General features: G+C 39.4%; 1 protein-coding gene across 2 annotated transcripts in view; it reads right to left on the bottom strand.

Annotated features, from left to right (window-relative positions):
• Nucleotides 1–27,881, bottom strand: part of ITPR2 (inositol 1,4,5-trisphosphate receptor type 2) — a gene marked incomplete at its 5' end in the record, with an annotated part of 265,207 nt that overhangs the window by 60,714 nt on the left and 176,612 nt on the right. For both annotated transcript variants that reach the window (XM_082485241.1, XM_082485240.1), the window contains 8 exons: nucleotides 7,423–7,542; nucleotides 8,757–8,852; nucleotides 13,730–13,840; nucleotides 16,125–16,325; nucleotides 17,256–17,512; nucleotides 18,106–18,289; nucleotides 19,617–19,804; nucleotides 21,642–21,750. In XM_082485241.1, coding sequence (XP_082341367.1) covers nucleotides 7,423–7,542; nucleotides 8,757–8,852; nucleotides 13,730–13,840; nucleotides 16,125–16,325; nucleotides 17,256–17,512; nucleotides 18,106–18,289; nucleotides 19,617–19,804; nucleotides 21,642–21,750 — 1,266 coding nt within the window. The remainder of the gene's footprint in view (nucleotides 1–7,422; nucleotides 7,543–8,756; nucleotides 8,853–13,729; nucleotides 13,841–16,124; nucleotides 16,326–17,255; nucleotides 17,513–18,105; nucleotides 18,290–19,616; nucleotides 19,805–21,641; nucleotides 21,751–27,881) is intronic.

Below are 27,881 nucleotides of genomic sequence, written 5' to 3' on the forward strand. Positions count from 1 at the left end.
AGGTTTTAACCTGAGACCTAACAGCAGCCACAGACGTTTGTTTAATCTTTCAGGTGCTCATTAGTGTCAAGCCCCTGTGGCAGCCTCCATACTGTCTCTCCATACTGTAGCTGGCTGAAGGAAGAGTTATATACCATCCTAATGAGCTGCAAGGAGGGTGATGTGCGTCATTGGCTTCTGTTTCAATCTTGGCAATCTAAGTGTAAAAGCCTTGCAACAGCTTCTGATTCTGCTGACATTTAATTAGCCGGTGTCATTTTGATGCCATAGCCTGTCTCATCAGGATGATAACTACAAAACAACATGTGGAGCATAAAAGTTCTATGAGAAGTTTCAGGTCTGGCAGCCAAGGATACGAGTCCCCTGACAGTCACAGTTCCTGGGACTGGTCCCCATTAGCCCTTTGTTTTGGCACTGCTATCAGCAAGAGCTTCTCTGTTAAGGAGAGAGAAACAAAACAAAACAAAACAAAACAAAACAAACAAACAAAAAAAAACCACAAACCTCAGCAAAGCCTTGCAAAAACCAACATCCTTTCGCTCTAAAAATTTCTACCTGTCCTACAAAAAAGGGAGCATCCTTATTACACAAACTAACAGCTATTCATCCTGAAGGACAGGTTTGATCATCTGCTGGCCTCAAAAGGTAGTCCTGTTTATTTAAGTATGTATCACGTTTTTCTCCATTTGCCATCAGGTGCTTGGGAAAACAATCTCCAATAATACCTACCACTTGCTGCTTGCTCACATCAGCTGCAAAATTTGAAAATGGTCATTGCTACACAAAATGTGACTGATCTATATTTTCACTCAATGTAACTGGTGATTCTGGTACAGTACATCTATTTACACCAGACAAGCTCAGATCATTTTGTATTTCAGTCTTTTTTCTAGAATCCTTTTCTCATACACTAAAGACACCTCTTTTTTTAGAGTGTACCAGTCAGAGATGTGTAAAAATTCAAATGAACCAAGCCATTTCATTCACAGAACAGAATCAACTTAAAATCTTTGTCAGTAGAACCTAGGAGCAACCTAATGTTTTGTAAGGACAGACAGTTAATGGGACTAATGGGCCGCAGTTCTGTTTTTGAGCAAAGTATCTACCTGAGGCAGAGGATGGGCAGGAAGAGGCCAGCAAGCTTAAAAATCCACTGAACCAGTGTGGTCCCCAGATCTCAGCTCTTCTGGAGGATCCTTGCTGGAGCTGAAAGCTGCTTCCCAACTGGATGAGGATTAGCCTATCTTTGAAAGCAAAATGCTCTGAGGACTCACACCTCCCACAAGGGCAGGGAGATCTCTTTTAGGCAAATGTTACGGGCCAATAATGGTAACACCACCATCAAGGGTGAAGGTGTTCTTGCAAGACTTTCCCACTTGGCTTCTGTTCATCTCTTTTCCATGGTATAACCATGATATTATCATTTCAGCCAGTTAATGCCCACCGCAGACCACTGGGGGTTGTAACTGGGTCCCCCCATTCCCTATCTTAAATAGCTTTCCAGGTGTTTCTTTGCTGTGTCTTATAGAAGGTGCTTGTCAATGCACAGTATTAAGTAATTAATTTCTGCCTTCTTCACCAACATTTCTTTTTAAACAGTCAAATTTCACCCCAAATTTACCCCTGACCAGTCACACTTACTTCATGCAGAATACTGTTTTGTCTGCCTAGGAAAACCTAGCCAGTTCAGACAGCTTTGGATTTTCATGCTAAAGGGAAAGTTACATGCAGTGACCCTATCTCACATTTGGAGGCACACATTCATAGTTTTACTTGTTGTGTTCCCCATACATTAAACCGGGGAAAATCTGCTCCCATCATTTTAAGCAAGGTCTTGCCATGGAATACTTTGTCCTGACTTGAATTATATGCAGGTCAAGACAAATGGATGGGTATAAAAATTCACATTTACTTTATAGTGTATGTTTTAACAAATGTATTTTATTTTATGTACACACACACAAACACAAGGGAGAAGAAGGACCAAGGTCTAAGTTCATATGTCTAAACATTAAAATACAGCTAAGTGAAGGGAAAGCCAGCAGCTGCTCCAAGCTACAACACCAAAAATAACTACCCACAAAAAACCCTTATGCCTTACAATACCTACCTCACACACATGCACACACTTGTAGCTGTTATCTTATGAAAGCTCTTCTTACCTTAACAATCCATAATGTTAGCAGCACAGGAAAGTTTATTTGAAAAATATATGTTAGCACGACCTCTTTAAAAGACTCTTAGAGTACTAATGATTATGCAGTGATTATGCATTTCTCAACTGTAGTACCAGATAAATGTCAATTTTCTTTATTAGTAAAGTAGCTGGGACTGAGTGGACATAGGAGGAAACCCAATGTAGCAGTTTAAGCAAAGCTCTGGGAATCAAGCAAGCTGTATTGACTTCCCATGACAGCTAATGACTTGCTGTCTACCCTGTAAAACTGGGTAATACCACCTACTTTAAGAGAAGGGGAAACAAAATTAACAAAAGCTTTTAACTGTTCCAAAATCCTATAAAAAGAAATATTAATTATTTAAATATTCCTGAAATTACTATTATTATTGTAATTTTTTTTTCCTCTGCTGTACTATACAAGAGTCTAAGAGCCATGCAGTTCTAGGCACAGAATTGATGTGGAAAATAAAGCTGCTCCCAGCCCTTGCTGTACTCAAACTTGACGACAGATATAGAAAGGCCTGCTAATCAGACACACAGAGAAACAAAAGGCTTTGTGCTTCCTAGAATTTTACATATTTGGATAGCTAAATTTTTTAAAACTGACTTTAGTTTCTCCTTAATGAGTGTATCATAGCCAAGTCTCATTATCAAACCAGTCCTATTTTAAAAGTCAAAAATAGTAACTTTTAAAAAATAGCCTGTAGTGCACTACTACTCCCCAACTATAAATCCATGCCATCAATTACAATTTTAATTGCCTATTCAGCAAATATTCTTCATGTGTGTACACTAATATGCAATATACTGCATAAAGTAAACACAGCAAGAAGACATTAGCTTGATAAAGCTTGCCAAGTTTGATAAAGAAATCTTGGATCTGCTATTAATGTATTTAATACATCAACAAATATATAAGGCTGAATTACTGACTTTGCTCAGACCATTTAAAATTTGCGCCAAAGAGGAAGGAGTATGACTTTATCATTATGTCCAATTGCCACAGTATGCTTAGTAGTATCTGAAGCAAGAACCTTACAATTGACAGCAAATCCTGCTGCCTTTCCCTCAGCTTATTTTAAGAACTTATCAATGGAAGAACACTTCCAACTGTGTTAGTCTATCAGAAGATAGCCTGGTTCAAGCTTGCGTTCATTTATGCTGTATAACTGCACTGATATCAAGCAGTGTTAATTTCTTCTAACCTTATGGGGTGGAGGAAATTACTTTTCATTAAGCCTTGGTGCCACCAGGAAATTATAAAAATAGAAGTAGTTTTGGTACTCCCTTGGGATTTAAGTAAGTTTATAGCTTAACCTCCTAAAAAACCCCATCCTTCCATTTACCTGGAGGTAACGAAGGTACTGTGGAATTCCAAGACCTAGGCTCCCTCTCCAGCAAGGCATTTAAGCATACGCTTAGAATTGAGCAGTTGAGTAAACATTTTGCTTGAGCACAGAACATGCATCATGAAAGGGGTGACACGCTAGGTCAATACCCCTATGCTCCTGCAACAGCTTTGGCAACCAGACAGAGAAAATCACAAGGCACTGAAAATTTGAAAATTTTGTTACGGTACTACAATTTGCTTCCCTTCTCCCTACCCACTCACATCTTTCTAGACCAAGGACTGTCTATATAGTTTTACAGGCTGATGAAAGTGCATTCTTCCCATGCTGCAAGCTGGCTAGAAGCTATGTAAAGTTATTTTGTGTTCTTCTGAGCCTCATGAATAAAACCTCTGCTGAAAGGTACAGTGTATTAGCTTGGGCTTCATGCCCGATTTAGAGAGCCTGCATCTAGCTGAAAAACACAGAGAAAGACTCCAAAGTCTTTTCTGTTAACAGAAGCACATATATACATGCATGAAAACTACAGGAGCTTGTGGTTATAACCAGTGCCTTATCTTGCTTCATAGTAAATGTAAAGGGGTCATGAACTTCATAGAAATACTACTAACTCCAAGAAAGCTTTTTCTAGGTTATAAACTACTGAAATAGTAGTTACCTGTTTATTATAATTACATTATAATTAACAGGTAGCAAGCTCAAGTAGTCACCTGAAAAGCCAGAGGATTATTTTAGCCTTTTACGATTTCTTTTTTTGGGGTAGCCATTTAAAAGCTTGATTCTCCTACACTACTTCTGCACATAAGTAAGTATGAAACTTTTTTTGTTCTACTACGTCAAAAGCTTTTGTGATGTCTACAGAGACATCACATTAAGATGAAGTCCCTTTGTGGACAGCTTTACTATCTTTGCAAAATGAAGTGCAGCCTGCTTTAACAGGATCTTTTAAGAGGACAGCGATAAAAATACAACACCAATTTCTTTCGACTGAGGCTGGAAGAGGTGTAAGAGCTGATGGAACTATCCATAACACACCACTGGCATTCACCCGAAACTACTGTAAGAAATTAGTAATGTCAAGTTGAAGGCTTGGCTCTGAGCGTGACATTTGAACAAGACAAAGAAAACAGAATCTCCTCCACATTATTTTCAAGAGAATTGTGAATGCTCTCTATCTAGCAATAATAGGCTTATTTTTCCAGGATGTGACCTCAAGCACCAGTTTGAGTCACTCCTCCACAAGCAGCTGTAGAAGAGCTACGTCTGGAAGGAGCCCTACCCCAAAGGCAGGCTGCAGAGTAGGGGTGCAGCTCAGGGCAGTTCCTCATGGATAAATCAGTTCTGCTTTCTCTCAGCGGTGTTCCCTTCTCTCTGCTGGTAATACGTTGAATGGGGAAAGTGAGGAGCAGCAGCGTCCCGACAGCCTGGAGTCAGTGCAGGGGAAGCAGCACAGCTATGGCACGTGGCAGGCTGGAGGAGGATTACGAAATAAAGGAAAGAAAAGAGGGGACAGAGAAACATGTGGAAGAGACGTGATCACTGTCAGTGACACGGCATATTTAACAGTCAGCCTCTTACCGTCATGCACTTGCCCATGTGTGCTTGTGTATGTATTTGGGGTAGGGGCTGGGAGGCTGTAAAGGAGATTTAATAACAGAAATCTCAGCCTTGCTTGTGACATATTTATTACTTTCTATGCACTGTGGGTCAAACATTTACAAGAATGCCTTTTGCTTCTGGTAAAATCAACCACAGGAAGGGCAAGGAAGGATGTAGTGGTGGCAAAATGCAGAACCCACCATCGCTCTGAAGAGTGCAACGACAAAAACTGAAAGTCTAAGCTCCCCAAAATAAACTGTCTGTGTTTGAGGGCAGTAACAGCAAAAAGAGGAACTCTTGGTCTGGATTCTGCTATTACAGAGGGACCAAAAAGCTGTCACTAGAGCAAGTGGTCACAAGCAAGTGGCAGGAAAGTGACTGAAGAGCCACACTGGTTCTAGACAAAAATAAAGTCAGATGAACTGTGAAACTGTAAGGAGAGCAGCAGATAAATATTATGTAAATCAGGTCAGCTCAGCCGAGTGGAAGGCCCAGCCACCAAAAAGCCACTTGGACATAGCAAAGCATAAGAGGGTGTTTGGAGAGTGGAGTCAGCAAAGGAACCTGGCAACAATGGCCTTACTGAGGAGGGGCCACGCTCATATCCTGCCCATCCCAGGGCGAGCAAAAGGGCACACGTGGAAAGAGTTTGGGGTTAAAGATCAGCAGTCCTATGCCAAGAATCATAGCTTTTCATTAGCGGAGGAGAGAGGAAGGCCCCAGATTGCCTGCCCTTCCATTGCTTTGTTTTGGTATGGGGCTTGACATGGGTGCAAAGCTATTGTAAACAGACGCACGTACTGTGTTACAGAAATGCAAGAAGAGGAAAACAGTCCTTTTTTAAAAAAAAGATGGATATTTTTACAGCATACAGAGCCAAGCATGCCATTTAATTGTACAGAACAGGAAGGAGCTCAGTAAATCGCTGCTGTGAGCCTTATGCAACCAAAATCCTGACTACAGATCAGGCATTTGGAACAGCTGTGGAACGGTTTCATGGGCCTCCCCAGCACCCTGTATATGTATCTAGGGACAGAGCTTTATCTACACCTCGGCTAGCTAGTGTACCCTTGGCAGTGACCTCTCTGGTAAAATGACCCCAGCATTTTTTAAGACTATATTCTACTCCCCAAAAATTTATCTTCCGTTGTCATGAGCCCTGTTAAGTCACCTAACACAAACTGTAGGTAGAAGACATAAAATACCAACATTTTGATTTGGCTGACAGGCATTTGAATTTTCAAGGAGTAAATAGTCATACAAGGTAAGGCACTACAGATAATTTCAAAAAATTCTGTCATCTTTGGTGCGTATCTTATGTACATACAGCGCAAGAGAGGAACATGGTCATCCATAACAACAACATAAAACAAGACTTAGTTAAATGTGCTTCAAGCATGCAAGCGTTATTCAATAACTATTTTTCCATTCCTTGCTTGAAAGAAACATTGCATAATACTAGTGTAACTATAGATTACTTTCTTTTCTTTTTTCATTAAGTATTCAGTTCCTAACAACACTTAATAAGTATAATGAATGTGTAACACTCCCCATCCCTATTTCTTCTTACTTAGTAAAAACTTTTTTTAAAAAAAATTGGCCCTTATATCAAATGCTATCACTTATGATATAATAATAATAAAAACCAATGTGGTCTTTACTTTTTTCATTTAAAAAACTCTTTTCAATACTCTTTAGACAATTGAAAAATAAACTATTTTTGATACCACCTGCTCTGAAGAAGTAAGATCCCATTAAATAAAAACTTTCAGTGTCCGTTTTACCTCTACCAGTAGAGAAGCAAAAGTGATCAGAAAAAGCTTGAGGGCACTACAACATAATTAAAAAGGAGAAAACGGTGAAAAGGTCCAATTATTCTTATTGGCTAATTAATATATGTAAAATAATTTGAATCTTCTCAATTCAAATCCACTTGGTAGCACAATTGAAGCTACTATTTAAATACACCAATAATGATAACTTGATTTATGATTTGATTGATATGAATGAGCTGTTAATGTTAAAAGACAAAGCTAAGTGTACATTAACTGCTTTGCTCTACATCATTATTTCACACAAAGAGAGCCTACCAAATCCCGCAGAGTGCTTTCTCATACAATGAGACTGCTTACTCGTCCTGCTTTCAGCAACTTTCCAGATAAAGTCATGTTGTACATAAACATGAGCCAGAAATCACAAGAAGGAAAAACTCCCCTTTTTGATCAATCAGGTTTTGTGTGGAGTTTAATCATGTAACACTTTTCTGGAAGTAGTCACACAACAAATAAGACATACCTGGTGTGCCAAAATATAGATATTATGGCCAACGTCTTTTGGGGAGATGCCATCATCTCCATTCTCCTCCTCATGGTCACATTCGAGGCCTTGGTTATACGCATTCTTCATCACATCCACCTGTAACACAAACCCAACCAAGGAGAGATGAAATAACTGTCATTCTCAGGGAAAAAGCACCGAACGCGGTGTTTGAACACGCTCGTTTTGTTCAGCTCAAGCCTGGATGGGTGCCCCACAGTCCTGCAAGAAGAGCAAGCAGTCTGAGAAATACTTTCTGAACAAAAATAAGCTTGAAGTATTTATGAAGCTCCAAACTGCTACATCTTTCATCAGCAAAACTGCAACCACGAGAAAGGAACAGGGATGCTGAGCCTTTCTTAACAGGTATATTCACAAATGCTTTTACAGACAGATCTACAGACACCACAGGTAGAGTCTTGCGGCACTTAGCATGCAGCCATGATCTCTGTCTGGATAGAGCTAGCTGCAGTATCACTCAATGTTCCACACAGTTTAATAGGAAAAAAAACCACTAAAGCAAAAAGAAAGGAAAGATTTAGATCTGGGCAGTATGCTGGGGTAATTCCAAAATATTCAAAAGCCACTTACAGGACCAACGGGGAAATCCTACACTCCCCACGCAGGGCCTGATCCTGCAGTTGTACCTTAGGGACGGCCTCATCATGCTGACATGCCACCATGGCAATGATTCCCCCAAACAAGCAGTTCACTGGGCTCTGCCCAAGTGCAGGGGCTGATGCCCACAGATCTCCTCAAAAAACAGTTTTTTCAGTCATTGCTGTTACATGGTCAACTGGATTGGAACTGGTATCTCCGGACTTACCATCTATTTAAAATTCCTGGAGACCTACACAAGTATTACCATTGTTCCAAAATACAGCAACAACTACTTGTAACACTCTTTGCTCATGAGACATATATGTATAACATACAACATACATACATATATTATATATATTATATGTCTACACACACACTTCTGTTAGCACTGCTTCACAAACTGTACTAGCTTAATTTCCCAGCCCCTGACAAAGTGTACTTGAAGACAGTCTACCAGAGTATGATAATTTAGTTAGGAAACAATTACAGAAAAGTGCTTGGAACGGATAAAAATAATGAAGTCGTAAAGACTGAAATCATGCATGCTTGATCCTTTTAAAGTACTTTTGGTGAATTAGTACTATCCTGATACATTGTGTCACTATACGCTGCCAACACTTTTCAGCTTAGATGCAGATCATTTTTAAAATGTTTTAATGACAGATTTTTTTTTCAGCCTATGATTTATGAATATTCAGAAGTTTTCTCACCAGTTCTCTTGGTCTCATGTTGAAAAGGATTCTTTCCGCATTCTCACTGTCGTGCCTGCTTTCCATAATAGCCAGCAAAAGCTTGGAGGCATTGTTCTAGAGATACAAAACCAAGTTAATGCAAATTTAAAAATCTATTTCATGGATTAACGACCCTTGCATTTTTTTTAATTTAGATTACGAGGACCTCTTTTTTAGCAGATAAGATTTTTAAACTACTTGCATCTTTTATTTTACTGACGTATTTAATAGGGTTTTTCTCCTATTTTAATGTCAGTGTACTGTAAGGCTAACTAACCCTGCACACTATATTCGAAAAAGTCCTTTAAATATTGAAAAATATTCAACTTAAATACAGAGCCTTGTTCTATACTGTCCACAAGAAACAAAATTCCATTTCCTTTTCTTATTGCCCACATAGCAATTTTTGCTATGGCTTTTTGTTAAAACAATACTCAACAAAGGTAAACAAAATGTATTACACAAAAGGTTTCATCATTCAGGCAGGTTTCCTTCCCCCTTGGTTTTTATAAAGTCTGACTGGTCATTATTTGAAAGTCTTTAACATAAACTGTTTTCATACATTCCTGGAATTTTGTTTCACTACCAAATATTTCTGCGGGAATGTATAAAGATATTCTTTACTTTGTCAACTGGCTGCTTTTCACCGAGACCTCTCCCAAGGATTAAACAGCATGAGTTTTAGCAGCAGTTACCCTGTAGTGCCTTAGACTTCGGAGACCTGTCTGACTTCCAGTTAAATCGGATGCTGCGAACAGGAGAGGAAAAATGGTTTTGGAGGTTTGACTGCTTTCTGGAAGAGCGTGATTACCTTGGTTCACCTGCCACTGCATCGCCTCATCATCCTCTATTACAGACCGAGCTGTGTGAATACTTGGAAGGAGACTGTAGTCCCATGATACAGGTATGGGCCAGTAAAACTTTCAACCCACCATAAAACCTCTTTGTCAGCTGCTCATTGCCAGAGGTCAGCAATTCAAACTGAAATTTCTCCCAGCAAGGGTGTGCCTCAGACAATTAGTATGGACAATTTTGGAGGAAAAGGGTTCAACTGTTTTTGGCACTGAGGCAAAAAGAAAGATGTTATTTTCTGCATGTTCAAGCAACTTCTGTTTTAAGCAGCCCTTGTATCTCCAAGTTTTGATAGCAGAGCTGAAAATCTGGAGAAGTAGAGGCCAAGATAACACAATCATGCAAGTTGTAGCCCCCAGGGAATCCCAGCCAAATTTGTCCAACTCAGAACTTTTTTTTTAATTATTTGTATACTATACTGTAGAAACTTGCTGGAATTTCACAGCTAAAAGCCCTCAGAGTTTCTTCATGGTGGGCACAGGATCACAATAAAATCATAGAAATTGGATCACCAAATCCTACAGTTGAGGCTCTCCTTTGGACTGATCTTTCAGCAGTCCCACCCCCAGCTCAAAGCAGGTTGCTCAGGGCTGTGTCAAGCTGAGGTCTGAACATTTCCAACTGGAGGACTGTAGGATTAGAAGTCAGCAGCAGAAGGAAGACGGAAGGAGGGTGGATGAATAGAATGAGGATTTATACCTGACAGGAGAACTAGGACCTTCTGGGAGAGGAGATTAGGAATTCAGTGAGAAGTCAGGAGAGAGAAGATTGGGCTGGCCAACATAAGGATGAGGTAAAGACAATGGATGAGAAGAAAAGACCAGACTGGGACTTCCTAAAGGAGAACAGGACTCCATATGGATTTTTCCATAGTTCCCCTTTCCTTTTGCTCCGGAATAAAACCAGCATTGTCCATTGGAAAAGTCTAATCAGATTCTTTACCTTGCAACCTACATTACAAAAGTTTAACGTGCACAGTGAATGAGACCAGGTGGAGGGAAAGGATAGCATTTTAAGACAGCTGACAAAGTGCTGCTCTGAGGAACTGGATGCTTCTTTTTCTGCTGCAGTTTCCCCTTACAGTGGTGACCAAGTCAGTTGTGGCAGCATTGGTAGGATCTCAAACTGAGGAGGAGGGAAAGGGGGCAAGAAGTAGCTTGAGAAGGAAGGGGAGGAAACAGTGGAGGAAGGCACCAGTCTACTCACTCATGGGTGAGGAGGACTTTGAAGCTATTTCCCAGTGCAGACAACCCTGGGGATGGAGAGAAGCCTGCTGCAGCTTCCAGGAAGAGAGGAAAGGTAGGGGGTGGGTAGGACTTTGTGTCATCAACAGCCAGCTTCTTGCTACTGACTCAGCAAAAGTGGCACACCATAGCCTAGAATTACAGCAGGCAGGCACATCCTTTGGGGTTTTTCTTCTCTCTGATCACTTGCACCTGGTGTTGAGATGCTCATTTGACTACTTGCTCTTCATGCTTGCTTTGAGACCCTAGGGTCTGATTTCCATTCCCAGATATAAATGAGGAAAAGAGGTCCATTACTTGGAACATACAGTATAAAGTTCTTCATAACACATTAGTACTGCAAAACATCAGTTCCCAGGTGCTACAAACAGGACAGACCAAAGTATTTCTGGCCTTCATTTCTCTTTACTTGGGTTCCCATCTCATCTGCTCACAAGAATTTTAGAAAAATAAACTGACGTGTGGAGCAGCTAGATACAGCAGAGTAAGGTGCTATGAGAAAAGTCAAAAAGACACTCAGATTAGACTCTCTCTACCCTTAAACTGACAACGTCTCTTCATCCTGTGACTATACAGAGTGGCAGATATTGAGGTCATCCTGCATGCCAGGGCTTAAATACTAGTCAGCAAGGAAGGCCAGGGGGTCATACTCAAAATAACAAGAGGCAGAACAGAACAATGGCCATCTGTGCACTCAGTGAACACTGTCTACCCTGCTCACTAAATGATTCGGGAGTCCAGTGGAAAATATAATCCATGAAGATGTAATTAAATACCACATCATAAACTATGTGCAAAACAAGCTAAATTAAGATGGCATGGGAAAATATAATTCCACATTGCCTTTGCTTTGGTTGGGGGTATGAGTTCAACATATAATGTTCCCTGAAAACAGTGTCTGAGCTTGTTTGTATGTGTAAGTGTGTGGGCCTATATACTTTGCATTCTGTATTTTCACTGCAAAATTCATGTATTTGCAACTTCAGAATTGCCTACGAACACTAACAGATTTTCAATGTTAAAAGTTACCTGGTAAACCCAGCACTATGTTATTTGGATCTGTTGTCACTCAAAATAGAAACCACTAACTTCTTAATTTGGATCTAATTCTTGACATCACATCTGGCCCTGCACTGTGTCCAGCTCTGGGCTCCCCAGTACGAGAAAGATATGGACTTACTGGAATGAGTCCAGCAAAAAGCCACCAAGATGATTAAGGCAGTGGAGCGTTTTTTATATTAGCAGCAGCTGAGAGCTGGGACTGTTCAGCCTGGAGAAGGGGGTTCTTATCAATGTGTATATATGCCTGATGGGAGGGAATGAAGATGAGTGACCCAGACTCCTCTCAGTAGCGCCCAGTGAGAGGACAAGAGGCAACGGACACAAATTAAAACACACATGACATTCCATCTAAACACAAGAGAACACATTTTTTACTGTGAGAGTGATCAAACACCGGAATAGGTTGCCCAGACAGGTTGTGGATTCTCTATCTGTGGAGATATTCAACTGGACACAGTACTGTGCAATCTCCTCTAGCTGACCCTGCTTGAGCAAGGAGGTTGGACAAGATGACCTCAAGATGTCCCTTCTAACACAAATGACTCTGTGATTCTGTAAAATCAGTATAATTTACACAGTTTGAACCTTTGGTATCATTCATCACAATGTTTGCTATTTAAGCAAGTGTAAGGCATATATAGTCTCCTACGAACAGTGCCAACCTGGTCCTTGCGGTCATGTCAAGAAACTCCATTTTTGGTTATTACATAGAAAAGATGTTCTACAAACATTTGCCAGCTTCATGATATTGGCAGATCAAGATCAAAATGGCACTGGAGTTACTGTAGCTAGGTCTTTAGAGGGACTGAAATTTGGACTTCAAAAGAACTGTCTGCATGTTCAAAGTTAAATGTCTGCTTAAGTGTATTGTTTGAGGGGGCCTGAATTACAGTACCATTCAAAAACGTAATTACAGTTATTAAAATCATGTGTAAAGCACTGTTGATTCAATGTTTCACTGTACATGATATATAGCTATATTAATTATTTTATTAGACATTCATAATGTTGCCAATATGATGCAAAGCAGCTACCACAAAGTATTTGCTGGTTTGGGGGAGGAAACAGACCATCTGCAATGGAAATACTTCATTTGGAAGGCAAGAAAAGGCAATAACCTAAGGCTCTTCCTGGACAAGTTCTACCCTACTTGGCAGACTGTATAACTGCAGAGTTCCCCTCTGCATGCAATGGCACACAGACAGAGAAACTTATCTATGAGCCTATCCAGCTCTGCATAGAATACAAAACAAAATTACAAGCCCTCCCACTCTACACTTTGCCCTCCCCTCAGAGGACACTGAGAAGGAAAATAAAATACAATTTACTTTAACCTTGTTTTCAACTTTATTTGACATTACTGGTCATCTGACACATTCTTCTTTTTTCACAACATCTCCTTCTCAAGTAATTTTATAAGAGTTCAGTATAAACAGAGAATGCCTGACTTGCTACATGTATGTACAGCGTTGCTGTTTATCAATCCTGTGAGATCTTACGCGCAAAATATAGACTCTTCATGCTAGCTATATCATGTCTGTTTGATAGGATTTTTTTTAAGAAAAGCTGAGGGCATACTCCCAAACACAACAGTGAGTCAAAAGGCCTGTGGTAGAGGGCCTGATAAGGATTCAGAAGCTGAGCTGAATTAATTTGCAACGTTTGTTTTCAAAGGCTGCTGAGTATATTATGCTATGGTAAGACTAAGTAAATGTCAGGTTGCCTAGAGCTCTTGCATAGGTATGTCTTCTATTATTACTCAAATTTAAATAAACAAATTTACATTTACCATACCTTTAGCTGAAGCACCAAGTCCATGCAGTATTTGCCAAGAGGGTTTATGTCGTTCAAGATGAGTGCAATTATAATATCAATCCCATTAGATTCATGGGTGGCTATGCAAGTCTGCAAAATAAGAGAAGGGAGCCGGGGGGAGAGGGAGGGAAGGAAGGGGGAAAAGAGGGAGAAGGGACAGGTGGAGGGAGGGAGAGAAAGAGAGAATATGCACATCAGAAATTTTCTAAAACAAGGACCTAGAACTTGAAAGACCTTGTAACAGCAATGAACCTCCCAGCCAAAGCAAAGCAGCCTGAAAACGTGCCACAAGAGGTGCTGGGGGAGACTTGTGTAGTACAGAACTAACCCCAGTACTGCCACTAGTGAAGTACACAACTGGAAAAGAGGTGGTGCAAGCTAAAATATGGTTGCAGTGAATCATGCAGCATTTGGCACGAAGTGGTACAAGTTAGAGACGGCTGCCAGATTCAACTGAACACACATGCAGAGACATAAAAGACATGCTTGAATGTAGGCACAATGAAATTTGCACAATCAAATTCTTAATTTGCATTCAGCAACCAGCATTAGTACTGTTGTTATGTGTCGTTGTAGGGACGGACACAACACTGAACATCAAGTTGCAGCAATCGTACTTTATTTTACAAGCAGTGCTCTTTTATATCCTTTTACCCAGATGCTTATCTATGCATATACTCTACCACTCTACTTTTGCCCAATCCGTTCTCACATCACACACCAGCCAGCCAATACAATTGTTGATCACGCGCTGTTCATGCTCTGGTCAAAGCCAGGATGTTTGCTACCCTTATCTTGTTTGCTTCAGCCCTTCTCAGGACTCTCCTAGTCTTTTCAAGGGTACACGGGTATCTGCTCAAGGTCAATGTTAAACATGCATTCTGATCCCTCAGACCAGCCGAGGTCTCCCACAGTTATGGCACAAACTGTTTGCAAAGATTACGGTTTTCTACATGCATCTGGATATGTCCTGCATTAAAGGACATTCCTGGACTTGGAATTCAAAGCTGTAACTGTGACCAACAGTACTTTCCAAATGCTTTTACAGCAGGAGTCCCAGACCTTCCAAGCCTTGTAAAGAAGTGTCAGTTATACAAGCCTATGGTATTTTTTTCTAACTGGTTGATAGGATAATAGGATAGGAAAAGTTTTACAGAAAGACAGAGAGATGGGTAATAATGAAAATGAAAGCATGGAGCACTTGCCTCTGAAATACACTGAATCAGACTTGCAGTTGGTGTAAACAAGCATATCTCAAATCCTGAGTCACTTCCCACCAGGTAGGTCTAAGTAATTAAGTGTAACTAATCATTCCCTTCCATTATCACTGTTACTCAAGTAAACTTGTGGGAGAACAGGTTAACTTGAAACACAGGTTGGGGTTTTTTTTTATCCCCAGTCCAATAATTATTCTTTTTTTTTAAATATGTTTTTCCCATCCATTAGTGACTCAAATATCACTGTTTAAAATTTAGTCCACTAAAGGATTTTTGTTTGGTTGGTTTTAAAGTATTAAGTAAAGGCTGTTGACTACTAGCAATGCCAATAGAAGCACTTTGCACTTCATTTGTGCATGTTAATGAAGTAGCATTAATACTGCATGTATTTCTTCAGCTATTTCTAGTTTCAAGAATAGGTTGCCTCTGTAATATCGCCCACCGTAATTTTCCCATTGCTAATCCATAGTAAAGATTCTTAAATTTCATCCGCTGTGACAACCCCACTACAGTTCTCTTCAGCTCAAATATAGCAGCATGTAACCACATTCTTTACCTTTCTATACTTCCTCAGCACAGCACTAAAGAGACATCTACCAAAAGTCACAGCTATGTGACTTAAAAAAACTGCATCAAGCAAGCCACAGAAGATTAGAAGCACAATCTTTAGTCTCATCCATTTCATTACTGCATCACAATTGAAGATGCTGACAGGTCATATAGCAGGATAGTAAAACTTTGGGGTAGTTATGTGAATTGAGGAAAGTAAATGTTAGCAGCCTATATAAACACCAGCAATGAGAAAATGTATGAAAATGATGAAAAGATTATGTATGAAACATACTTTCACAACTTTGACTTGAAATCCAGTCTCACAAAGTGAGGTTTAAGCCATGGACCCATTGACATAAGACAAACTCTCTCCAAAAGGACTGGAAACCATCCATGTAATCAGCCATACTACAGGAAGAAACTATACTGAGTTCTGACTTAAAAGGATTGCTCAGGTCTTATGAAAGCTTGAAATGTGTTAAGCCTCATCATAGCAATTACAAGTGAATTTATGTTATTAAGAACACTGAAAGGTTTATGATAAGCACATGGATACCATACATTCAGGTATATTCTTCTACACCCACAAGTTATTTGAGCCCTACCTGATTTTCATGGCATGGACCTTGGCAATATTCAGTCAAACTTTCCAGTGTCTGGTTCACAAGAGCCACATTCCTCTCATTGATGTAAAGCCCCAGTAAGCCCAGTCCACCTGTTGTGCTTCCACAGATACAGTCCAAAAACTGAAGGGTCTCACAAACAAGGTTGTAATTTGTTTTATTGTTCTGATGTCTTAAAAAATTCTGGTGGATGGAGAAAAGGAACACCAAAAAAAAACCAACAAAAAACCAAGAGAGTGAGAGTCAAGTCAAACACACATTTGTTTTCATGAAAATATTAAAGGGAACAATTTAAGACCATGACCACTATACCTTAGGTACAGAAAGACAGTACACTGTAGAAAATATATTATGCCTTAGTGCAGCAGTTGAGGACCATTATCTGATTAAATCAGTAGAGAAAGAAGGGCTTAGGAAAGTGAACTTTGCAAACACCTGCACTGGCCTTAAATGTCTTACATATATCTTGCATATATTTCCCATCCATCTTTTTATTACGACCCTTCTCGTGGAATCTTCTTGCCCCGAAGCTGAGCAGGTATGGTGGCACATTATGACTGCTCTTTGGCCATGTCAGCGCAGAACGGTAGCTTAGTTCAAACGACCTCCAACACTGCTTTAAGGGAGGCTGCTGGACACAGCACTGAGGTATATTTGCTGAGGATTCATTTTGCAAAGGTTGCTATGGGGACAGTAATGTCTACCAGAGGAACTGATAGGGATACACACAGCATCTTAAGGTCTTCAATCGTAATACCTAGGGAAAAGAGCAGTACCCAAATTTTAACCAGAAACTTCTTGCGGTCTTCAAGCCTGTGGTATGTAATCCACCATTTGCACACAGAAACCATACTAACAGGGACATTTAGACATTTCTGAGTTCCATGTGGCTATGCTGCAGTCCCCAAGCAACTCTGAGGACATGAACATGAGTTCAAACAAAGCAAGCAAATGGTTCTTGAAAAGTGTTATTTTATCCCTTGGATGAAAAGAACACAATATTTTAGACACCCCTGTTCTGCAACAGGAGCCTGGCATGGGCATGTTTTGCTTCCCTCATGAAGTTCCAGCTCCTCTGATACTTCTTTTGCAGTTCAGCACAAAACACTTTACCTGGAGCTCTCGGTTGTGGTTCTCACACAGCAACTGAAGAAATCTCAGTATTGGCTGCATGATTGCAATGGCAGGGCTCATGATTGCTTCTTCTATGGACTTCTCTTCTGCATTTGCAGCATCTGTTCCTGAGCCCATAAGATCTATTTCTGGGTCCATTTCTCTTCTATACACAGAGTAAGCCTTGGATGTTGCAGAAGATGCTTCTGTTAACTGTCCTTTCATACCCTCTTTTAGATGCAGGGTTGAATCCTTTACTGAAAAGAAGATCATTTTCCTTCATTTCTGAAACTCTTTCTCCTCATTTGATTAAACAATAAGAAACAATAATAACGAATGCAACTTTTTCTTTGTTGGTGTCTAACTTCTCGAAGACCTCTAGGCAACTTACAAAGAATATCAAAGCATCATTCATGGAGGGATAGCATGTTCCAAATAAACCACAAACCAGAGTGAAACAAAACATTAAAACAAAAAGCCCTACTATTTCTCTCCCATATACAATAAATGATGAGAACAATGGAAGGACCACAGGGTGGGAAATCAGTTCCTGCGCTTGCTCTTGTGAAATAGCCCCATTAGCAGCAGCTTCTACTTGTGCTTCTCTAAAAATACAGTTCTATATCTTCTACTGGTGTAAAATGGCATAGCTTCACTGATTTCATCAAAGCTAACTCCTGGCAAGCAGTTTAAGAGATGGTCTATAATTTAGAGAAAAACGTGCAAAAGATGTGAATTAGCAATGATAAATATTAAATTGTATTGATCAATGCAACATAGTATCAGTGGTGCAGTACATGTGGTTTGAATATAATGCGCTTCTCCCTCTTTTACAGGGGTGCCTCCTTACCTCTCTTTTTGGGAACAGATATGGTTAGGTCACTGTCATCGTCTTTCTTTTTGCTCCCCAAATCAATAGTGTTTACTGTCACTGTCGATCGTATTTCCTGCTGAGCAGCCTTCATGCGGTCATACAAGACTTTAAAGAATTTTTCAGACTTTTTTTGCTCCTTCAGTTGCTGGTAAGTTGAATACTGCAAAAAAAATATTCTTTAGATGTCAATCTTCTAAGGAAGAAGAAATACAAAAATACGCTATCTTTTGTGAAACAAACGAATAATTACTTCACTTACACAGAACAAATTTTGGCCACTGCCTGACCGGTTCTTTCACAAAGTGATATACAAGGCTGGTAACAAAGATTGCTGATAACATTTTTAATTTTGGATAAAATGGTGAACACTGTTATTTGCAATTTTTAAAATGTCACAATATTACACCTGAAGTTAAATTACTTTGTGACACTCTCCATTTCTCCAGGCATTCTAGAGCTATAATATTCCATCTAAAAATAATAGTGAAAAGTAATTGTTATTATGTAACAACAAGAGGAAGCACGAAACATTCAATGTGTAATTTTAGAGTTTAGATTATTTACATTCTGTGTACTTCACACAGAACTGGAATTAATATTTTAGGTTATGATGTCCAGTCCCTCAGTATTACTGTCAAGCAGGCTGAGTATGATTTTCAATAGTTTAGAAACTCTATCTTAAAGTAAAAGTATTTTATAGCCTCTAGCAATTCATTCACAGAAAGCTGCAACAAAATCTCTCTTCTTTAATATTTTTGGACACTCTCTAGGAGTCATAGATTGTATTATCTTTTTTACAGCACAAAGATATAAGAAGGGATTCCTCCATTTAAGTTTTATAGTCTTGCAATGAGGTATAAGTTGGTTATTTAGGCTCCCTTCACAGGCAATGACAAGATATGGGGAAATGCAGGGAGCGAATCATACCACCTCTCCTCTCTTATGATAACTCTGCTGATCATGAAGTAAGAATAAACAATCATCTTATTTGGCTAAAGTTGGGTAAAAGGGGTATCATTCACAAAAACTAGAAGCCGCAGTTTAAAGTAGTTAGTTTCTATGGAATGGGATACTGGTCTTCTCAAATGGCCAGGTTTTCTTTCTTCAGAGATTTTGATAAATGTCCCTAAATGTTTCCAGAAAACAATTTAATTTTTTTTGCTATTATAGACTTGAAAGTATTGTAATTTTTAATTTTACAAAGAGAGATACGAATTAACTGGACATAACGTTCACATGGCAAAGACTAGATTAAAAGAAGCACTGTGCTACACAGAAAGGGACAGCCGAAAAAGGTTTTCTTCTATTTAAGAGTCTACACCATAAGATATTGCATAATGACAGAGCATATTTACATTTGTATTATAGGGATACATATTATAATAATAGACTTTTCACAGAACTCACAGCAAAAAGGTTCTTTTTATTTGTCTCCAGACTACATGTATTTGAAAATCAAGACATGAATAAGTAAACGAAGTAAGTACCTGTGTTTGCGTATTTCCACCTTCAAGCAATGCAATACCAAGCAAAATGCCTTCTGAGAAAATTCTGTCATTTTTGGTGTTTACTATAACATCTATGACTAGTTCTGATGCACCTTCTTTATCCAGAAGGCACTGAATATCAAACATGGTTACCCCAGACTTATCTGAGTCTTGTCCTGAAAATCCACCTGCAAATTAGACAAATACGTACTGTTCATGTTTGTTTCACATATGTACATGAAAATTAATTTATTAGTAATAATAATTTTGTCTTATGTACACAGTAGCAATGTAATAAACTTAATTTTGAAATTCTGTTTCAGGCAAAATTCCCCTTGACACAAACAAGATTTTTGTGTGAAACTGCAATGTTAGGCTCTTAGAATAAGAAATAAAATAAACTCCCCAACCATTGTTCTATCGTGATATTCAGGCAATAAAGAAGTTGCAAATGACACTGGGGTCCACCAAACCGCTTTTCTAATTCTGCTGCTGCATACACCAAACTGTGTGTATGGTCAGTGCTCTGAGACCACTTTTAAATCTGCTTTTCAGTCTCAGGCCTAATCTATATGAAGATTGTGTACTGGTAAATCCACTCTGGTTACAGGTATAAACTTCTAGCCAAATACTTTTGCTAATATAACTCCTAGACCACTAACATCATGATGACGTTAAGACTTGAGCTAATCCAAATTAAAGGTGTGGTTATAAGGAATTTTGTTAATTTGAATTAGCTCATTAAATCAACCATCTTTTATTATCACAGATTATCATCTTTCCTGCTACACTCTCTTTTATACAGATGTAACTGCATCTACTTCATTAGGAAAAATATAGTACTGCTTTAATCAGCCAGTACCGCTTTGATTAGACTGATTAAAACTGTTCAGACTTTGTGATGAAGCCATACAAACACACACACACACAGTTTTTAGAGAGAGAACTAAAGAAATAGTAAATATTTACTCTCCTGTTTGTTAGGGAGTGGAATTTGGTGTACAGGATATTAAGACTGTAAACATTTCCAGTGTCTACACCAAAATAGACAAGGAAGATCAGTTGGGTAACACTTGGAAATGCCCACAATTCTGGGCATGCCTTTATTATTTTCACTCTGAGGGTGGTGAGGCACTGGAACAAATTGCTCAGGGAATTTGTGGATGCCCCATCCCTGGAAGTGTTCAAGGCCAGACTGGATCGGGCTTTGAGTAACCTGGTCTAGTGGAAGGTGTCCCTGCCCATGGCAGGGGGGTTGGAACTAGATGATCTTTAAGGTCCCTTCCAACCTAAACCATTCTATGATTCTATGAATACATGCTGAAAATGTAATGCCAGCAAGAGGCCTGGCTCTGTACCTAGCTTCTGCCTCATTTCCAATGATATACTTTATTTTGGGTTTTCTTAGAAACCACCCTGTGGCTTCTATAACAGAATCATACAAAAAATTAGGTTATAAGAGATGTACACTGACCATCTACTCAACTTCCTGCTCACGGTAGTTAGCACAGGTTCGTCTGAGTCTTGTATGGTAAGATTGTAAGAAGAACTGACACATTCTGCAGCTTCTCAGGGAAATCTGTTCCATTGCCTAACCAGTATGTTTGCAATAAGCTTTTCCTTACATCTTATTTTTCTCATATATCAATAAAGAATCTGGAATTCCAAGAAATTTCTTAGTTTCCAGAAACACCAACATCTGTATTCAACTATTTTGTGCTTTGCTGGATTTCTGGATGTGGATTTACTGGCAAATTAAAATGGTGTTATCAATTGGAAATGAATGGAATGATTTATTGGGGGGCATGGGGAAAGTCCCTACTTCTGTACTGCCAAATGCACACCAGCCAAGACAAATGTATGCAACTTAAAAATAAGAGAAGTCTGATACTACCTCTCTTCTAACTGATTACAGTACGTGTTTGATTTATTTACCAACTGAATCCCTGGAGCCCTTCCAACATGCCTATTAGAAAAAATGGTGCTGCTAATTTTGTTCTCTTTAAATGATCTGTGTTGATTTACCTCCCACTTGTGCAGTTTTGCTGTAGCTGGCAGACAGAGGCCCATTCATACCACTTCCATATTCTCCTTTAAAGTAGCGATATAGGAGTATTTTCCTTAAAGTGTTGCCCTTTAAGAGAAAGATAAAAACAGAAGAAATTAAGAGTTGTGGCAAATTTCCTTTGTTTGAAAAGCAAGCTGTTTAACATAGATACATAATTTATTACGTCTTCCTGTTACAATTAGTAAGCATACAAATAGTAAAGTTGTCCAGAAAACAAATATCTAATGGTCTTATCTAACAAATCTCATGGGAAGAGTTTTAAAATACTGTTGTATAAACTTTCTTTGAATTTTCTTTTAAACTTATTGATTATAAATAAAATACCTCCAACTCAATAATTCTTACAGTCTTTCTGTAAGGTGTGTATATTTAAACAAGTTCTACAAAGAGCCAATACTCTGAAGTCAGTGTGTCTGTGCCCTACCCTGCCATGGCAGTACTTTCTTCCTATTTTTTGCAGCTGAGTAGTATCACTCCTTTTTCTCTGATCTCAGATAATCCAGCTGATCATCTGAAAGAAGCCACATCACATAAAATATTAAAGCAGAGATATGACATTTGATAGAATAGCTTAAAAAGCATTCTCTGTATCTCCTTGTTCCTTTACTTCCAAAACCACAACCAGTCAAAATTTGCATGCAGCTCTCTGAAGATCTTCCCTTTCATTTTGCTTACATTCTGCAGCACAAGACATGCTGAATTAAGAGTTGGGGGTACCAACTACTTGGAATTTTTATTTTGCCTTCAGTCTCCTGGAAACACCTGCAGTCAACACTTAGTTTTACAGAGGCAGAAGGTGACACAACAGCTGTAGGTGTATGTGTAACCTAAGATTTTACAAAGAAAAGGTTATGGCTAGGTCTCCGATGATTATTGCAGAAAGGGAAAAATTGTTCATTTCAACAGCTTGGCTGTAAAGTGGGACAACTTTTTCCTTACTTTTACTCACCTACTGGTTTTAATGAAAAACGGTTCTTAAAAATACGCGTAACAGAAGCATTCTCAGTACCTACCAGCTCACCAGTGCCTGCACATTAGTACAGCAGTCAACTTTTCAATCAAAACATCTCTGTGGCCACCACAGACAGCAAGCAGTGTGGAAGACAGTGCCAGACACACTTCAGGATGCACTACTCGCACTCCCACTTCTCTGTTAAATTAGCAATATTTCCAAGAGCAACCACACGCCACAGTGGGGCTTCACTGCTTCACGGACCTCAAGGACAATGGGCTTGTGCACCTCAAACAAGTGCCAGAATGCAGTTTTCTGTATGCGTAGCCTGACAACACAAAACAGCCATTCTTTCCTAGTTCTTGTATTTTGATGTTTTAATTTGATAGTAGTCTACACAAAGTTTCCTCAAACAGCCAAGAAAAGTACAAGACCTATAGTTAAACATCAAAAGCTATAAATACAATGGCTGCAAGAAAAATAAAAAGCACCACCTATGCACCTGCAGTGCCAGGAAATTTATTAGGTGGATTTTCCAAATGAGCTTAAACCAGTATGCTCTACGCTACAGAGGAAGACAAAGAACCAGAAGTCTCTGAGGACCTCACACAGAGACAGATTCCTTCCCCGCCCAGTTTGTGATGGGGTTTAACCCTGCATGCATGGACAAGGTATGCTAACAAAGCTCATAAGAAATGTCATCTAAGAGCACCAGCTCCGCATGCTCAACATCATGTCACTAGCTGTGACCAAACTTGTGTCTTAGAGGAAACTGAATCTCATTTTCCTCATCTCCTGAAGATGACAAATGTATTATTGAAGAAAAAAAAGTTCCCATCAGAACTGACAAACATAGACTAAGAACCAGGATAAAGTCCCTTTGCAAACTCTCTCAGGCACATATTTCACAGAATCATAAAATCGTATTGCACAAACAGGATCACAGAGCAGAAACCCATCCTAACTCCAGACTAGGACCCGATCCAGAATTGGCGGTGCATTGAGACAAGATCTTTTAATCGGAAAGGCTGGCATTTGCCATAGCACTTAATTAGCCACTCAGCTTGCGGCAACATCCTCAACCAGCAATCTATGCAGTCTGTTGATGACTAACAGCACCATGGTAAATTATATAAACAGTCACAGTGCAGTCATGGGAAGAAACACCAAAAGCCAAATATATAGTTAAGAATAATACCCGCGGTCACAAGCTTTATTGTTCAATCAAAACAGTCTTATTTTATCAGGAAGAACGCTTGAGACCATGAAATAGCATTTGCCTAATAAACTGAATGATTTAAGACTTGGGTCTCATCGCCTGGAAGTGAGCAACTGTTGGCACATCTCAGAACTTCTTCCTGCCTTGTTACCTTCAAAGACACCAGGAGGAGCAGTGATATGAAGATGTTTCTCCAGCTGGCTATGGAAAGGGGAATCCTGCTCCACCCCTATCCAAACTAAGGCACAGACTTCACTTCTTGTCCCAAGGAGCAAGTCTTAATTAGTAGGATTCCTGCTCTCTCTCAACCTCCCACGAATCCAGACAACACTTACAGTTCTCAGAAGCTAGAGTGTCAAAAGTCAAGGACACCGTGTTTGAAAAGCAGGAATGTAGTAGAACCTCTGCTTTGCCTGACAGCCGTGCCAAAAATGCACCCTCAGACTCAGCCAACATATCTGCAAGCTCAGGAACTTTATCCCCTTTGTGATGATCTCAGGCAGCCACACGACTTTCCTGAGCCTTGTGAAATTAGCTGCCACTACAAAGAGCAAAAGAACTCAGCAGTACAAACTGGAGCTGAGAAATGCACAAGTGCTCACGCAATGTATCAGAAACGCCTGTCACCTCCAGCACGTAACTGTGTGAGGCACCACACTAGAAAATGCTGGAAAGACCCTGCGCCCAGAAAAAACTGTCGATCCTGCTGGCGTAGGTGTCTGAGTATGCTTTTATGGGAATGCCAAAAAGCATAGTCAAGAACAGCCCCATCATGTGGACAAGACAAACTGCTGCCAGGGCAAGTGAGACAGCCATGCCATTGATGTCCTTGTAAACGGTTTCCTAACTTAGCACAGCCACAAAATTAATATTGCCCAAAAGCAAATGATCACAGCAGTAGCATGAATAAGCAGTTTGCAGCAACTATTACTGACACTCACATTACTGAAGCAGACGCCAAAAATAAAAAGCACACTAGGCTGCACAGTGCTATCTTCCCTGACTATGTTTCTACATGTGGCAAAAGTCCCGACCTTCCAAGCTGAATCTCTCCCCTGCTGGCTACAATACACTTTCTTTTATAGCTCTTATTAGGGTATGGAAGTGGCATGTAAACATCACTCAGCTGACTGCAATCCTTCTATAATGGCTAGAACATTGTATAGCTTTGAAAAAAACCACAATGAAACATAACAGTCTTATTGTTACCCATGAATACCACTGTATTGTCTCTAACAAAAGCTAGGATAAAGACTGAGGACACAAGAAAGGAACAACTGGTTATTGTTGCTGCAATTTTAAATAGCTAGGGATTGACAGACAAAAGTTTCCAATAGGAAAAAATTATTCCAATAGGAACATGTAGACACAAACAAATTACATTTTCTCAATCCATACTTCATTATACTAGTTGGTCTTTAAACTTGATTTTAAATGCCTTAATACAATGGTTTATTCACTTTCCTTCTCCGAGCCTGCAAAAGGCTGGTTCCACATAAGGAAGGGGTGTTCCGCACGGGGAAGCAATGGCTGAGAGAGGTACGTAAGGCTTATCTTGGACACCTGCATCAGCACCAGCTCACTGTATAACACTGCCAAAAATTATTTGTCCTGTCTTATATAACTTTGCCAACTTCTTAAGGAACTGGAATGGTATTTGTGATGTTTAGAAGGCTGAATTAGTGTGATCTTTGCTGCTTTTCACTCTACGCTAAAATAATGATGTGGAAATGCTCAGATTATCAGTGATAACACAGAAAGGGTAGCCACGTTCCACAAGTATTTCTGTGTTACAGTGGATGATTTTGTGAGCGTATTTCAGTATTAATCCAGGAGGATGCATGAAAATTAGGCATGTTAAATCTTCAGATTTGAATAACCTGCAGCCAAGTATAAAAGAGGAGCTGGCTGGGATCTCTGGTCTACTAACACAGGTTTTCAGAAAGTTTGGAACAGATACAAAATCCCAGGGAACTGGGAGAAATCTAAGCTGCAATGATACTCTTAAAGTACACGGGAGTACTGTTTATACTTTTTACTGATATCAAACCCACTGCATTGAGTTTGATATCAGTTCTGGGAAAAACAAAGGAATGGCTGATTTTAAGCTCCATTAACACAAAATTAAAGGAAGCTACTATAAATGGATGGCAGTTATAATGCTGGCATCATGTTGTAATACTTGCATCAATATGCATTTAAGAAAAATAGACCTTCTCGAACTTCTGAAGATTATCTTCTGGTTTTGCTAATAATGGAAATATCACTCTGGTAAAGTTTGTAAACTGGGGGTGTGACACAATGCTTCAAGGCAAAATTTTTTATTAAGTAACCCCACAAGGATAGTTACCAAATGGCTTAATAGCTAAGTGACTGACAGAATTCAATGTGCAATTTAAAGTAAGAAAGTATACACGAATGTATGGGCTTCTAGTGGGCAACCTCACAGAGTATTTATTGTCTGCCTGTCTTTTTCCCCAATGAAATGGAAGAATACAGAAAATAATTATTAATAGCATTTAGAAAACACATAAGAAAAGGGGACGAGGTCAAGTCACCGATAACAATTTAGGCATCACTTATTAAACTGACCAGAAGCAAACAATATGACCCTTATTATGTCCAAACCTCTGTAAGTCTAGTTATAGACATAACAATAAAATGAAGAACACCAAAAAACAGAGGACCTTGTTCTAGGAGGCCATGACTCTGGGGAAGAATGGAAGCTCTTGGAGAAAAATCAGTGGAATGACAGCTCCCAAAATAACACAATTCTGGAAAGGCCAACAAGAGCTATTATGCAGGATTTGTGAGACTATCTTGCTACGTGCAGGAGCAGGTTACTGTAGGAATACTGCATCACACATTGGTGTCCACAACTCAAGAAGAATGCTGACAAAGTAGATTAGGTTTGGAGAAGCTCCACAAGAGTGATTAGAGAATAAAATATGCCTTCTCATCAGAAATGCAAGGCTTTCAATCCACTGAGCTTATCGGTCTAAACATGAACTACATGAACTCTGTTTTTGAGTATCTACATGAGAAATCTGATAATGGATGACTACAAGATAAAGGTGCAAGACACACTGGTGAGAAACTGAAGACACAGAAATTCAGCTAGAAAAGAGGTAGAGGCAGCTGGGTTATTCAGTTTGTGGGTTATGAATTTTATTTTTATTTTATATAACAGTAATGGCATTTAGCTATTGGAACAGCTTAAGAAGAGGTGTGATAGTCTCTATTGCTGGCAGTTGCTAAATCACAACTAGGTGGTTTCTCAGACAGAAATTATTTGAAGATCTTGTGGTCTACATTAGGAGAACAAGCTGGGTGACAAAAATATGTCATCTCATATAATCTATGAAGACATCATGCCAGCTTTTCCTGTAGTAAATATAGATGAGGTTAGAAGCTTGGCTTTCTATGAAGGCTGTTTTAAAAACACCTACTTCTACATGTTTCTTCTCATAATTTATAAACGAAATTTTTATTCTGCTTGGTCTGAGTGTCTACTTCAGGATGACTTTTTTTGTTGTTTTTCACCCGTTTTCAAACTATTTTGTTCCCTTATTTCCCTCAGAGACAAAACATGGCAGAAGAAGTAGTTTTGTACACTTGGCTTCCGTGAAGATAACGTGCATGTAAGCTTTATAACCCTTTACACTAAGATTCAACCTGCTCGCGAAATATAAGATGGCACAGACACCTTCTCATCTCCAAAATGGATGAACTGAGGCACACAGCTACCCACAAGCACGAGCTTGGAAGAGAGACCCAGAGTCTTGACTCTTACTAGGTCCACAAAGTGGAAAATTTCTGCCTTCATGACGCCAGCACCTTTCAGGGGGCTTGTGGGTCAGAGGATGTTGTTTGTTTTGGGGGGTTGTTTGTTTGTTTTTACACAGAGTGAACTTTTTCCTGGTTTTGATCGTTTTGCAACAAGATGCTTTCATAGCTAACTGATAGTTGAAACTGATATATTTTCACCAATGTAATATGATGCCCAATAGCAGAGTTATTTGCATG

The sequence above is a fragment of the Vanellus vanellus genome (assembly GCF_965231255.1).
Source record: "Vanellus vanellus genome assembly, chromosome: 1".
Lineage (NCBI taxonomy): Eukaryota > Metazoa > Chordata > Aves > Charadriiformes > Charadriidae > Vanellus > Vanellus vanellus.